We start from the raw sequence: 16238 nt of genomic DNA, 5'->3' as shown, positions 1-16238 counted from the left end.
AAAGCTCTGCATTTTTTTGTTATTTCAGTAATTTCAAATTTTCTGCAAATAAATACTCTAAATGACTAAAATATTTTTATTTGGAATTTGGGAGAAATGTTGTCTGTAGTTTATAGAATAAAACAACAACGTTCATTTTACTCAAACATAAACCTATAAATAGCAAAATCAGAGAAACTGATTCAGAAGCTACACAGTATCTGCAGTTTCAGCTCTCGTTATTGGTCTATACTTGTTTTTATGGGGTAGCTGTAAGAGCTTCACACTGTGCTGTAAACACAGATTTACTGGAGAAGGCCATTAAGTACAGTAAGTACAGTAAAGCACCACACTCCCAAATATGTAGGTTAAATCCCACATGCATTATTAGATCCATTCAAAACATGAACACCCGCTTTTAAGAGGATTTACTGCATGTAAATCAGGAGCTGGAATATGTAAATATTACTGATTAACATTAATACCCAGTTCTGTACATCAGACGCCTGCACCACCATCACCAGCTTTATTACCAGTTCATTTTAATGGAGAGAAATAATGAAATAGAATCATGATTTTTAGGAGTGAACTGATACAGAAATTGATGCGGATATTACATTTTAATAATCAAAATGTACAAAAAAAAAATCCTTTTAAAATTTGACATGTCAACCTGGTTGGAGATAAAGGTGAATGAACAAAAACGTTTTTATATAAATGTTTATATATAAGATCAAGAATTTAACGACACAGCAAAGTGCAAAAAAGTGTGCATTTTTCTATGTAAGTAAAAGTTATAAAAGTATTAAATAAATTATATTAAATATGAAATAATATTAATAAAAATATTTTGAAATTTGGATTGTCAACCTGGAATTCAGGTAAATTAATGCATGATATATATGCAAGTATTTTAGAAATGAAATATACACACATGCATATATATATATATATATATATATGTGTACTAGTGCATCACAAAAAAATAGAATATCATTGAATATCATTACTTTACTTTATGTCAGTAAATCAGTTGAAAATGTGAAAATCATACATTATATAGATGTATTAAACACAGAGTGATCTATTTTAAGCTTTTATTTATTTTATTGTTGATTATAATATTCATTTGAATATTATATAAGACCAATTGGTACTTTTGGCAGTGTGCCAAGTCCTGCTGGAAAATGAAATCCACATCTCTATAAAAGTGCTCTGCACTGACTTTAGACTTGATAATAAAACACAGTGGATCAACACCAGCAGATGACATGTCTCTCCAAACCATCACTGATCATCAGTAAATTTTACATTTCAAAAATGTCCAGTTTCCCTCCATTAAAATGAATCTCATAATGAAGCTGGTCGTCTATCACGCTCCTCCCCCCTGCAGCTTGATGCCCCACAGGTGCTCAATTGGTATCTGACCAGTTCAATATTTTTGGGAGATACTGTGTGTATATATATTTCAAATATATATATATATTGTTTAAAAAGGGAAAAAATGACAATGACAAGAGGGAGGTGCAATTTGTTTTTCATTTTAATATAACTTAAAATAAATACTACCAAACAGAAAGGCAAGTCCTCTAACTGGATGCCTGCCGCAACATTTTGGTATGAAAAACAAACAAATAAACAAACAAACGGACAAAAAAAAAAACAACTAAAACGTATCTGAACTGGAAAAAAAACTGCAATGCATCCAACATCATCCTTCATCATCATTATCATCATTACATTAACAATAAAAAAAAGAAAAGAAAAAAAAAAAAAAAAGAAAGAAAGGAAGGAGACGTGTTCCCGCACTGGAACGATAGACGGACAGGGTAACACTGCCATAAGCAAAATGAAAAAAAAAAAAAAATCCAAAAAATAAATAAAACAATTACAATTATGGTACAAAAATACACTGGAAAAAAAATCTCTCATAATAACAACATTAGAAAACCTGATGTAGAACCGTTGTTAGCGCAACCAGTATCTCACCACAGCGAGAAAAAACGAGCTGGAACTTATTTATTTTTTTTTCTTATTTTTATTTATTTTTTCTTTTTTAAATTTTAACTTACGTACGCACGCAAACACACGTCATTTCGCGAGGAATTCTCAAAAGAAGTTCGTTGGGACTTTTATTCTTTTATTTTTTCTGTTGTTGTTGTTGCTGCTGCTGCTGCTTTGTTTCGCGAAAGGAAGGAGGGGCCTGTGGAAACTGGTTTATATAGAAATGCCCCGCCCACATTCCCCAGATTTTATATATGTGTATATATATATATATATATTATATATATATATATATATATATATATATATATATTGGTATATTTTAGTTTGCTGTAGTGATTGTTGTATTTTTTTTCTTCTTTTTGTGTTTTTTTTTTATTTAGTTTTAAATCACGTGTATTTCTTTCTTTTTTTTTTTTTTTCTTCATCATCATCATCCAACAATTACGTACAGTCACACAACACCTGTCACACGAGTTTATCTGTTCGGCCGTGACGATTTTAACAAAAAAAAAAAAAAAGAACAAAAATGAAACAAAAATGTCAAAAATAAGAAACAAAAAAAGTGAACGAAAGAAGAAGGCATTGCATATTTACATCACATAGAAATACTGTAGCTGGGTGGTGATTGGGCGATTGGAGGTGAAGGTGGGGGTGTGGGCGGGCGGGTTTCGTTGGGAATGTGTGTGTGTGGAAGTGTGTGTGTGTGTGTGTGTGTGTGAGGGGGTTCAATTTTCTTTAGTCCTCTCACAGTCCTGCACAGTTTATCTGATCATCTCAGGGCTCCTTCTCTCGCTGGGGCATCTTCTTTATCTTCATCATCCTCATCATCCTCCTCCTCCTCCTCCTCCTCCTCCTCCTCTTCCTCAACATGGCTCAGTTTGCTCAGAGTTAGTAAAGTGTGATCTGACTAGGGTCACTGATTTTCTGCCATCATACCGCCATTAATACAAATAAGGTTCTAGATCTAAGCAGAACCGGAACAGAACTAAACCAATACAAAATAAACAAACGACAAAAAAAAAACTAAACAAAAAAAACCCACAAAAGAGTGAGAAAAGAGAGAGATATAAAGGTGTGGGTGTGGCTCCATTTCCCTGCCCATTCCCCATCTTCTTCTATTACAGACAGAGTTTACTACTAACTAATTATACAGCTCTGGAAAAAATAAATAAGAGAGCACCTAAAATGACAAATTTCTTTGATTTTACCTCATTTTTAACCTCTGGAATAAAATCAAAAGGAAGATGGATGATCCCAAGCCATCAAACCAAACTGAACTGCTTGAATTTTTGCACCAGGAGTGATTAGCATAAAGTTATCCAAAAGCAGTGTGTAAGACTGGTGGAGGAGAACATGATGCCAAGATGCATGAAAAAAACTTTTTTGTTATTTCAGCCATTTTCTTATTTTCTGCATAAAATAAAGGCTTTAAATTCCTATTTTTTAGTTGGAATTTGGGAGAAATGTTGTCTGTAGTTTATAGAATAAAAAAAAAACTTTGTTAATTTTAAACATAATTCAAATATAAACCTATAAACTGCAAAATCTGGGATACTGATTTAGAAAACTGAAGTGGTCCCTTAGTTTTTATTTTTTTTTCCAGAGCTGTATTTAAATAGTCCTATTTTGAAGAAAAAAATTTGATTAACTTAATTGATTTGATCTATCTCTAAATTTGGTTAAGGATAATGATTTAGCTTGTTTTAACTAGGGCTGTGATCTTTACTAATACTTATTTTGGCAGTCGACTAACCTGCCGATTATTTTTCCGATTAGTCAGCGTTTTTTTTTTCCACCATGCTCTCCATTTCTGCTCACCACGGGTCTGATCGGTCATTGTTGACTTATTGTTAATTTGTAGCACAATAAGTTAGTTTTGAGAGCGATAGAGAGAGATAGAAACAGGAGCAAGCAGAGATAGAGGAGGGCGTGGCGGAAATAATGATATCCTCCAATAAAGGATTTCGCTTGCAAACATCGTGCAATCCCACAGCCCAGGAGTGTTTAAAGTGTTTAAGGGAAATCCCACACAAAAAGAAAAAGGAAAAACGAACAAAAGAAAAGAGAAAAGAAAAGAAAAGACTTGTTTTCCATCCATGTGTGGATGTCTGGAGTGCACACGGCTGTTTATGGGAGGAGTTGCCTTGTGGTTTGTTAGTAGTTTGTGCTCCGAGTTGCCTGAGTGAGGTTTACAGTAACCGGCAGTTTAGTGTACTGATGTCCGCCTGCAAATCTCTGCAGATCTTCAGAACAGAACAAAAACTTTACAGACTGAAGAACATAAAGAAAGAAAACAAGAAATCTGACCTCTAAAGTCATGCTCTTATTCTGTAGGCCCATTTTAGCAACTCTTGAGTCTATACGCAGTGATTATCTATGGGATTATCTATTTGCGCAAAAAAAAGCTGTAATTCTGCCCTGTGGTTAAAATATTTAAATTAGGACTAGACTCCGCTTCTCTTTCAACTTAAGCATTAAAGAGTAGCATCAAATCGCTAACAAGTTCGGAGGAAAGTGCAGCGACTCGGTTTCGATACATCAGCTCACAGACGCAGCCTTGTGCTGATCCACATCACCCTAGGAGTGATGAGGGGAAAGTAGAGCTCCATCTACTGTACCCACCCAGAGAGAGAGAGCAAGGCCAATTGTGCTCTCTCTAGGCTACGGCAGCCGATGGCAAGCTGCATGACAGGGATTCAAATCAGCAATCTTCCATTCAATCTGCTAGTGCTTTAGACTGCTGTCAACAGTATGCATACATTATACTAACACAGCAGCGTGCTGATAGAATTTTGATTTAGATTAGATCGTTATGTTCTATTCAGATTTTAAAGATTATTTCGTCGTATTCCATTATTCAGAATAACACCAATATACCGTACATACACGCTAACACAGCAGCGTACTGACGGCTCTCAGATGACGCCTTTTTCCACCTCTATTTTAACTTTACTAGAACTTTATAAAACTTAGGATGCTAACAAGTAAGCTTGTGCTGCCTTTAAAATCACAAAGTGCCATACATCATCACTGTTCAACAGAATTATTGGATAAGAAAGAGCAAGTTCTCATGAGTTTAATGAGTAGGAGGCGTCCAAATTTTAAGAACTTAATGTAAGTAGTATACTCATGATTTTAACTTGACTTTTTGATATTAGAGGCGGGCAATATGACAATATTTTATCGTATCATATTTTGGAAATTACTGAAATACAGAATATACTTTATCAGTATTTTTTTTTTACTCTTAATACTAAGAGTGTTAAGTACTTGGATAGCAGTATTTAAAATCCGCCACTCCTGCTCCATTCTCTGTCAATGTGTAAAAATATTACAATAAATATTGTGCAGCGTTAAAATGTCTTTAAATATTGTGATATGTAATATTTTTACCGTATCGCCTCCCATCACTTATAACAAGCTCATAATTCATAAGTGCCAGAGACATTTTAGTGGAGAAAAGTACACAGGGCAAATAAATTGTAATTTAAATTTTTTGTAAGACAATTTTTTTTTCTACAACAAGGTAAGGTAGGATGTGTGTACTATACGAAAATCATTGTTCGTACTGAATTTTCCCCCTATAGAAAACTATATCTGCTAGACTGGTAAGTCTACAGAACATCGCACAACCCTGGAGGTCAATAATAATAATAATAATAATAATAATAATAATAATAGTGTCTTTCAGATGCTTTTCATCATTTTTTTTATCGTAAGCGTTTTTTTTTTACTACGTAAATCAGGAGCTCGTAAGTGGAAGATGTGTGCTGTACAGAAAATGATAAAGGGAAGAAGTTGAGAAGCCTACTGAGGGTCTTTCTACCACTGACACTGCCAATACAACCAATTAAACAACCCTGTCCACACGTCTGCTCATCCGTCCGTCCATCCGTCTGTCCGTCCGTCCGACACTTTAACGTGTTCGTCTGACACTTTTAAAACCCGCGCACGTAAGGCAACATTTTTGGTTTTGTTCCCCAGAATGGCTCTTCCAAACAAGCGCAAAAAAAAACGTAAACCTAATACGTCAACACCAATGGTAATACTGATGGATAGAATAAAAAAAAAAACAACAACAAAAAACTAAACAAACGAAAAACAAAAAAAAGCTGTTTTTGATCTTCTGTAAACAACAACATCAACAATGCTGAGAATGTACGAGACTTTTTTTTTACGTGGGCCGACCAGGTTCAGTCTAACCCAACTGTGCAAAACCCCTTTTATTCATTTTAAAGTCCCACATTAAAAACAAACAAAACAAAGAAACGAACGAACGAACAAACAAACAAAAAAAAAACCTGAAACAAAAACAGCTTCCCCATGTCAATACGTAATTTTAGAGATCGAGAGAGAAAAAGAGAGAGAGAGAGAAAGAGGGGGGAAAAAACAGGGCAGATTTTTTCCTAGCATGGCTACGTAATTTCCTTAAATCAGCATCAGCCTCGGACGAGCGCCGGCGCCGTTTAACCAGCTCACTCTCGCCCGCTGGCTGAATACGAGAATTGTGGGAAATGCGGTCTCCTTTCGCTATCGGCTGAGTCCATCCCGTCCTCATCAACTGCAGGGAAAGACATGGAGAGGAAGCCCATTTCAGTTAAACAATGTAAGTAAATGATGTGTGGTTGGTTGATGCTGCAGTTGGTCTGCAGGTTTAGGTTCAGCAACAGTATGTGCTGAAAGAATGAGGTCAGCTGACTACCTGAATATACTGAATATAGACCAGCTTATTCCATCCATTACACTCCTTTTTATATATTCCAAGATAAGACAATGTCAGGATTGATGGGTCTGGAATTGTGAAAGAGTTCAGGGTTCAGGGAGCATGAGATCATTATTTATCATTTTCACACATGGATTGAGAGAGAGTTCACCACATAGTCCAGATCTTAACCTCATTGAGAATCTTTGGGATGTGCTGGATGGAGAAGAGAGGCTTTGTGCAGTGGTCAGACTCTACCATCATCAATGCTGCTGCAAGATCTTGGTTGAAAATGAACTAATGCAAAAGAAATAATAAATCTTGTGACATTGCAGAAGCTTATTGAAACAATGCCACAGTGCAGCAATCAAAGATAAAGGTGGTCCAACTAGATATTAGAGTGTGTGATCTTTTTTTATTATTTATTCTACATAGTAAATTAATTGTTAATTTTTAGCAGTTTCTGAGGCTGATAACTCTGATTAACTTATCCTGTACAACAGAGGAAACTCTTCTTCACTCTTTTTCTTTACAGCAGAGGTCCTGATGAGAGCCAGTTTCATCATCATAATGTTTTTGATGATCTTTCCGGTAACTGGATTGACTGACCTTCATTTTTGTCTTTATTTAGTTGAGTAGGTCTTGCTTCTCATAATCTGGATTAGAACATTACTCTAAGAGCTATTATTCACTGTATAGCTGTAACTCTAACTCTTCACTCCTTTACACCTGATGCTCTCAAACACTTTATTAAGAGGCAAGAAATTCAAGTAATTAACTCTTGATGAGTTCAGCACAGCTGTTAACTGAAAGCCTGAATTCCAGGTGATTCTCCCTCATAAATTTGACCGAGAAAATCCAGCCAAGATGTGCAAAAAAAACATTTTTAAGGTCTAAATATGTTTGAATAGAGACAACTTTTATATACTTCCTAGACAAATAAATAATAATAATGATGATCCAGGCAAAAAAAAAAAGAAGTGTTGCAGTCTGGTGGAGACATTCCTGAATGACCCTTGCTGTGTGTGGGTGAGCATCGTCCTGCTGAAAACACCAGCTAAAAGCCCTGCCACCACGAGAAGCCACAGGACGCTGTTGGTGGACTAACATTAATACAGCAGAGACACTGAGGTGTTTAAGAACTCCAGCAGCACTGCTGCTGTATCTGATCCACTCACTGTACCACCAGTCAAATAATAATAATAATAATAATAATAATAATAATAGCTGCTCTGTGGTGGTTTTCTCTCCTGTGGGTTCTAAGTGTTAAAGAACAGGCTGGATTTTAACTCACATTTCTCAGGAGGGGTGATTGTGATGGTTTGGGCTGTAAATTCCTCATCAAAATACCGGGTGTCCGTCTCCGAAGATACCTGCGGCTTGAATGGAGGAAGCAGCTGAAAGAAAGAAAGAGAGAGAGAGAGAGAGAGAGAGGGAGAGAGAGTAAATAAATATATATGATTATAGCTCAGTAGAGGTGCTGTGATGGAGGTGATGTTGCCAAGGTGTCGCTATACTTTAACTGTTGGCTGCTGCTCAAATGCTGGTGGTTACTCTGGTAGTGGACTGCTTGATAAGGTGTTGCTAAGAAGCTGCTAGGTGGTTGCTATGGTGTTGCAAGGACATTGTGAAGGTGTTGCTGTACATTAGCTGTTGGCTGCTGCTCAAGCATTGCTAAGTGTTTGCTTTGGTAATAGGCTGCTTGATATGGTGTTGCTAATACGTTGCTATTTGGTTGCTGTCGTGTTGCTAAGAAGTTGCTAGGTGGTTGCTATGGTGTTGCTAGGACACTGCAAAGGTGTTGCTATACATTAGCTGTTGGCTGCTGCTCAAGTGTTGCTAAGTGGTTGCTCTGGTGATGGGTTGGTTGATAAGGTGCTGCTAAGATGTTTGTGGGCTGTTGCTTAGGGCTTGATAGGTGGTTGTTGAGATGCTGCTGAGTTTTTGCTATGGTGGTTGCTAGGGTGTTATATGTGTATATAATGTGTATATAATAAAATCTAAATGCATTTTGCTTACAGAGCTTACAGAGTAAAAACCTGTAGCTCAGTAAAACATATGAAAGCCGTGTTTAATCTGCTACCTTTTTATCATAAACGTCCTGCCAGTCCAGCGCTGAGAAAAAACTGTGTCTCATTATCTCCTTCGCATCATCCGGCCCTCCTCCCAACCTACACGCACACAGACAGACAGACAGACAGACAGACAGAGAGAAACTAAATATTAGTGAGTGAAATGTTCTCATTTAAAGGCAATAAATCTTATTTGTCTCTAAAAAATATTAAATAAGATTTTTTTTTATCTTACCAAACATTGCAAGTATAAGATTATTTTCCTTTTTTTTAGGAATAATGATCTCATTATCATTCAGTCAATTCTTAAGTAATCTGAACAAAATAATTAGCAAAAAAGTCACCTGTCAAGTTATTTTGATTGTTGTGTCCAAATTTAAGTGAAAAATGAAGCAGAAGCAAATGAGAGATTCCAGAAGCAATAGTCTTTAGCAGCAAAATCCACAAAAATGGAAGCAATGACGGACAAAATTTAAACTGAAATGATTTTCTGCAAAACTGCAAAAAATAAAAACGTACCCCAGTATATTTAAAAATATATATATTTGCTATATTTTTTCGGTTTTGTATTTGTAACAGCCACTTTTTCCTTTTGATTCTTAAGATTTATTTTTTTTAGTGTAAAACTTATTGCCAAAAAATTCAATCTATACTAATTTGAGATTTTAAGAACTAACAAATATGGTAGAAATAAATTTTTTGCAGTGCACGCGCACACACACACACACCTCTTGTTAGGGTCTTTGATGAGGAGGCCGGAGAGCAGAGACTTGGCGTCAGCAGAGAGGGTTCTGGGAAATTTGATTTCCTCCATAAGAATCAACTCAAACAGCTTCTCGTGGTCCTGGAAAAAAACATACACACACAGGAGTTAAACACTTCTTATGTGTAGAGCAAACAGAACAGACATTAATATAATCTGAAGGCTCTACTGTCATCATACCTGATTATAAAAGGGCAGCCGTCCACACATCATCTCATACATGACCACGCCCAGCCCCCACCAGTCCACCGCTCGCCCGTAATCATTATCCTCCAATACCTGAAACAATAATCACAATATAACAATCAATACATACAATCACTTACACTCTACACTGTTACATAACAGCTCATCCTCTACTGTTTAATACCTGAACAACAAATCAATAAATCATTATATAATACCAGAACAATAATCAATGCACGTACACTAGTAGAATATGCTAGAAAACCTGATCAATAATCAATACGGTCACTTACATTATTTATCATATTATCCTATGATACCTGATAAATACTCTCTACAGCCAACTAAATCAATTATTCAGATCAATAATCAGTGTGATCAGTATAATCAAAATGGGCACTAAAATCAGTAGATCATTCTATAATGCCGGATCAATTATCAATTCAGTCAATTAAATCAGTGGATGATGATCCTATAATTCACGATTAATAATCAATACAGACAATTAAATGAATTGATTATCCTATAATATCTTATCAATAGTCAATACAGCCAATTAAATTAGATCATTCTATAAAACCAGATCAATATTCAATACAGACAATTAACTCAGTGGACGATGATCCTATAATACCTGATCAATAATCAATACAGTCAATTAATAATAATCAATAATCAATACAGTCAGTTAAACTGGTGGATTATCCAATAATACCTGATCTATAATCAATATAGTCAATTAAATCAATGGATGATGATCCTATAATACCTGATCAATAATCAAACAGTCAATAAAATCAGTGGATGATCCTATAATACCTGATCAATAACCAATACAGTCAATTAAATTAGTGGATGATGATCCTACAATACCTGATCAATAACCAATACAGTCAATTAAATTAGTGGATGATGATCCTACAATACCTGATCAATAACCAATACAGTCAATTAAATTAGTGGATGATGATCCTATACACACCTGAATAATAATCAATACAGCTAAATAAATCAGTGGAAGATGATCCTATAATACCTGATCAATAATCAATACAGTCAATTAAGCAGTGGACGATACTACAATACCTGATCAATAATCAATACAGTCAATTAAAACAGTGGATGATGATCCTATTATATACGATTAGTAATTGGTCAGCAGATTATCCTATAATATCTGATCAATATCAAATACAGTCATTTAAATCAATGGAAGATGATCCTATACTACCTAACCGATAATTATCAGTCAATTTAATTGACTTATAATACATTACCAATAATCAATACAGCCAATTAAATCAGTGGATTATGATCCTATAATACCTGATCAATAATAAAACTTTTAAAAGGTTAATAACAATCAACACAATAATCTAAAATAGAAAATTATCCACCAACATTTGAGCAACAGTCAGTACAATCACTTCCAATAATATCTAATCAATAATCAATACCATTGTTCTAAATTCGAACATAATCCATCGACAGCTGAACAAGAAACAGTACTTACAGTCTCTTCCAATACTGTCCTACAAATGATCAATACATCTTATTGTAGTGCACTATTCTTTGTTATTCTTCCACAATAACCAATCAATAATCAATAATCAGTCAGTTGTACAGAACCCGATCATGACTTTTAGTTGATCAGTATTGAAGAGCTGCTGTGTGAAATGTAATCAGTGCATTAGCCAGTTTTTTTATAGCCATGCTTTATCTGATGATCTGATCGAAGTTATCAATCTGATCAGTGATTGAAAGAATTGATCAGAAGCTGATTGGTTCAGTAGTGTTGGTGATGAGTGCTGGCGTGTTTTATCTCCTCCTGCACTGATCTCATCATGTTTTAGGGAGAAGCACGCGGCGGCTGCACTGACGCAGGAATGCTATGAATTGTTAATGATATTGACCGTCCTGCTGTCCTACATTTCCAGCTGTGATGTAACACACACACACACACACAGCTGAGATAACTACTGTGCCTCTGCCGCTTCTGCAGTGAAGTCATGTTGTTCTGATGACCTCATCCATAAGAAGGCCTTAAATAAAGCAGGCAAATGGCTTTATAATCTGATTTAGCTGATTTAGAACATCCACCAGCCACATACTAGCACATCTCAAAAAATTACAATATCATTAAAAAGTAACTTTATTTCTGTAATTCAGTTAAAAATGTAAAATTCATGTATTATATAGATGTATTAAACACAGAGTGATCTATTTTAAGAGTTTATTTATTATGGAAGACCAATTGGCATTTTAAACATTGTGGGCAGTGTGAAAATTCCTGCTGGAAAATGAAATCCTCATCTCCATAAAAGTTGTCAGTAGCAGAGAGAAGCAGGAAGTGCTGTAAGATTTAGTGGGAAAACAAAACTGCACTGACTTTAGACTTGATAATAAAACACAGTGGATCAACACCAGCAGATGACATGTCTCTCCAAACCATCACTGATCATCAGTACATTTTACATTTCATTTTAAAGGAAATCAAGGGAGCAGAGTCTGGGGGAAGAGTGGAGAGACACACAGTCCAAACTGCTCAAGGTCTAGTGTGAAGTTTCCACCAATCAGTGATGGTTAACTCTACTGACAACTTTTATGGAGATGTGGATTTCATTTTCCAGCAGGACTTGGCACACTGCCCACACTGCCAAAAGTACCAATTTGTCTTATATAATATTCACATTTTCGGACACATTGATTTTTGAGTTTTCATTGGGACACTTTCTTTACAGTCCTTACGCTTCTCACACTTGAGATTTGACTTCTGGATCTTGTATCTCAGCTTGTCCAGAAATGCGTGTGTACACCTCTCTATAGCATGTTTTGTATTCACTGTGGTGTTAAAGTTAGTTATGTTGTGGTGTATTACCTCGGGTGCCAGATATTCTGGAGTTCCACAAAACGTCTTCATAGTGGCGGCGTCGGTGATGCCCTCTTTACACAGGCCGAAATCAGTGATTTTAATGTGTCCGTCTTTATCCAGCATCAGGTTCTCCAGCTAAACACACACACACGCACACACACACACACGCAGACACACACACAGACACAGACACACACACACAGACACACACACAGTATTATAAGGGAGTGTGACCAAAATATACAATATAACAATAACTACTTTAAGACATGAATCAGTGGTCTGGTTCGCTTTTAGCACCGGGTATGGAAGCTATCCGAGCCAGGGCTGGAGTGGGAGCTCACGTGATTGGTTAATTTTGTAACGTGCCGTTTCAACTTTTTTGAGATATTTACCTTTCCATCAGTTAACAATACTAAACACCAAATATTCAAAATGTGAAACTCATATATTATATAGATGTATTACACACAGAGTGATCTGTTTTAAGAGTTTATTTCTTTTTCAAAAGCTCTGTGTTTCACTACTTGAGTATTTTTTTCCAACAAAAATAACAAGAAGCAGCCACCAGCCGAAGCGTTAACAAAACTGCACACAGAAAAGGGACCTAAAGAATTAATCAATAAATCCAAGGTTCAGTCAAAGTTATTGTGTGTGAAAACAAACCAGAGATTTGTTTGTGTATAAAAAAAACTAAACAAAAAAAACGCACTCAAACATGCCCTGTTAAATCCATGTTTTTTAATAAAGTGTTACAAATTTAGGCGACTGTAGATTTTGAGTAAAGGAACAAAAGACCAGAGGCCCTATTTTAAAAATCTATGCTCTCTGATGTTGGCATATTGTTATTTTAATTGCGCACTTTTGCGTGTCTCAGTATTCGGGAGTGTTCGCCAGTAGGTAATTTAAGTTACCAGCAATGTTATTTTATTCTTTATTTTGTTTAGTGTTAATAGAAAAACTGTTTGCACGCTGCAGAGCGTTTATTTATGTGTGTATTGCGTGGAGGTGTTCATGCACTGAGGGCACAACGTGTACTCCTGCATGGTTAAGATAGTATTGGGTGGCTGACTGTTGACTGTTGTCAGGGTTTTAATCAGTCAGTGGAGCTCCTGTATTTCCTACTGCCAAGACAGAAACACAACTCACTTTCAGACCCCTACGCCCATTAGTGTGTAGATTTATTCCTAAACTCTGATGCTATTTTAACAGCGCAGGCACAAGGCGTGAAAATAGACTGTTGAGGGGGGGGTGTAAGATAGCAATGAGCATCACAACACGCCTTTTGCAGGGTGTACGATAGGATTTTCACATTTTTTCTTTAAAAGTTCCAAAAATCAACCTGTGTGTTCGTGATTACCTTCAAATCACGGTAAACAATCTTAGCAGAGTGCAAGTAGTCCAGTGCAGAGACGATCTCAGCGCCATAGAACCGGGTCCGGTCTTCCGAAAACACACGCTCTCTCGACAAATGAAAAAACAGCTGCGGGGCAGAGATAAATAAATAAGTAAACAAGATCAAACAAACCCAGACAGACAGACAGAACTTTACTTTAGAAGAAGTTCTATAGGAGGAGTTTTCGATTATTAAAGAAGCAGAAGAGAAAGAAGACCAGCCTACCTCTCCTCCGTTGACGTACTCCATCACAAAACATAACCGATCCTTCGTCTGAAAGGAGTACTTCAGAGACTGTGGAAAAGAGAAAAGGGGGATAGAGGGAATACTCTTGATATTTTCCTTTGTTTTCTCTTTCTTTATTTTTTTCTCCCGTTTATTTCCCAGTTTAGCTGCTAGTCAGCTGTATATCCCCCCTATCACTAGTTATGCCACAACACGAGGAGGGTGAAGACTAGCACACGCCTCCTCCAACACATGTGAAGTCAGACTCCGCCTCTTTTTAAAACATTGCTACTGCGCACTCGGAGGAAAGCGCAGCGACTCAGTTCTGATACAACAGCTCACAGATGCAGCCTTGTGCTGATCCACATCACCCTAGGAGTGATGAGGGGAAAGAGTGCCATCTACTGTACCCACCCAGAGAGAGCAAGGCCAATTGTGCTCTCTCGGGCTCTGGCAGCTGATGGCAAGCTGCATGACCGGGATTCGAACCAGCAATCTCCCGATCATAGTGGCAGCGTTTTAGACTGCTGGACCACTCAAAGCCCCTGGGATTTTACATTTGAGTGTTGGAGTTGGAAGTAGTGGAAGGGCGATGTTAAAGAAGGTACTCACAGTTAAAAATGGATGCCTAGTGTTTTTCAATACCCTACTTTCAGTCAGAGTGTGGGCCACTTCATCCTGGAGAGGAAGGACAAGAAAAAGAAGAAGGACAAATTGAAATAGGTTGGAAAAATGTTGTGTTTTGTCACATGTTTAGTTTTGGATACATTCATTTCAGTGCTTAATAGTAGTAAACAGCATTCAATAAAACACAGTTTCTCAAAGAGCTGGTAAAGGCAGCTCTGGAAATAAATAATCGACCACTTAAAAATGATGAGTTTCTTTGATTTTACCAAATTGAAAACCTCTGGAATATAATCAAGAGGAAGATGGATGATCACAAGCCATCAAACCAACTGAGTGATTAGCATAAAGTTATCCAAAAGCAGTGTGTAAGACTGGTGGAGGAGAACATGATGCCAAGATGCATAAAAACTGTAGTTATTACTTCATGAATATGAAATTGTTTTCTTGGCATTATTTGAGGTCTGAAAGCTCTGCATCTTTTTTGTTATTTCAGACATTTTTCATTTTCTGTAAATAAATGCTCTAAATTAAAATATTTTTATTTGGAATTTGGGAGAAATGTTGTCTGTAGTTTATAGAATAAAAAACAATGTTCACTTCACTCAAATATATACCTATAAATAGCAAAATCAGTAAAACTGATTCAGAAACTGAAGTGCTCTCTTATTTTTTTCCAGAGCTGTATAAGCTGTACAAGGGATTTTAACATTACAATGTTATAAACAATTAAAACGTGTTACACTCAATGCTTTCAATACCACATATAACTGAATAAGTGAATATAATCAAGCATGCTCTGGACAAGCCTAGTTTAGACCCTGTCCACATGTATCCAGACATTTATTTTCAAACAGGCAGCACTTTTGAGAGTCTTTTATTTAGCATGCCAATCCAGCAGGGGGCACCAAAACCTCACAATTTTTTATTCATGTTAAATTAAGCAAAAAACAAAGCATAACGGCCAAAATAGACCTAAATACAGCACAGTGTGCTTTTCACTACATAATAAAAAATGTTGTTAGCTGGGTATAATCCTTAGTAATAAAAATCTCGCATTCGAACCTCAATAAAATCACCAGCAGCCAAAAAACACAGATGAACACATGTGAATCTGGACAGAACAACAAGGATCAGACGAACTAGTTTAGTAAAAAGCAGCCAGTAATTCAACTAATTTAGAGGCTAATAAACACCCTCATGCCTGATCTTACCATTTTATGGAGGGGAACCAACACCAGAAATCCTAACCAAGAGAAATTGCATCAGATTCACACTTTTAAATAGCTCTAAATAAGCCCACAATTAAAGAAGAACCTTACAGGTGTAAAATGGACTTTTGTTGTAGTAAAACATGATAAAAAGTTCTTATCTTTGATGAATAGCACACCTCCGTTCTCCCACGGCGTTCA

General features: G+C 36.3%; 1 protein-coding gene across 2 annotated transcripts in view; it reads right to left on the bottom strand.

Annotated features, from left to right (window-relative positions):
* Window positions 1-2383: 2383 nt before the first annotated feature.
* akt3b (v-akt murine thymoma viral oncogene homolog 3b) overlaps window positions 2384-16238 on the bottom strand; it is a 34726-nt gene continuing 20871 nt past the window's right edge. For both annotated transcript variants that reach the window (XM_049469972.1, XM_049469973.1), the window contains exons 7-15: window positions 14815-14880; window positions 14203-14271; window positions 13942-14064; window positions 12588-12716; window positions 9704-9802; window positions 9489-9604; window positions 8772-8859; window positions 7983-8085; window positions 2384-6547 (exon numbers count right to left, since the gene is read on the bottom strand). In XM_049469972.1, coding sequence (XP_049325929.1) covers window positions 6462-6547; window positions 7983-8085; window positions 8772-8859; window positions 9489-9604; window positions 9704-9802; window positions 12588-12716; window positions 13942-14064; window positions 14203-14271; window positions 14815-14880 — 879 coding nt within the window. In that variant the 3' untranslated portion in view covers window positions 2384-6461. The remainder of the gene's footprint in view (window positions 6548-7982; window positions 8086-8771; window positions 8860-9488; window positions 9605-9703; window positions 9803-12587; window positions 12717-13941; window positions 14065-14202; window positions 14272-14814; window positions 14881-16238) is intronic.

This window comes from Astyanax mexicanus, chromosome 21, assembly GCF_023375975.1.
Source record: "Astyanax mexicanus isolate ESR-SI-001 chromosome 21, AstMex3_surface, whole genome shotgun sequence".
In the NCBI taxonomy this organism is placed as follows: domain Eukaryota; kingdom Metazoa; phylum Chordata; class Actinopteri; order Characiformes; family Acestrorhamphidae; genus Astyanax; species Astyanax mexicanus.
This window is presented reverse-complemented; position numbering and strand designations above follow the sequence as displayed.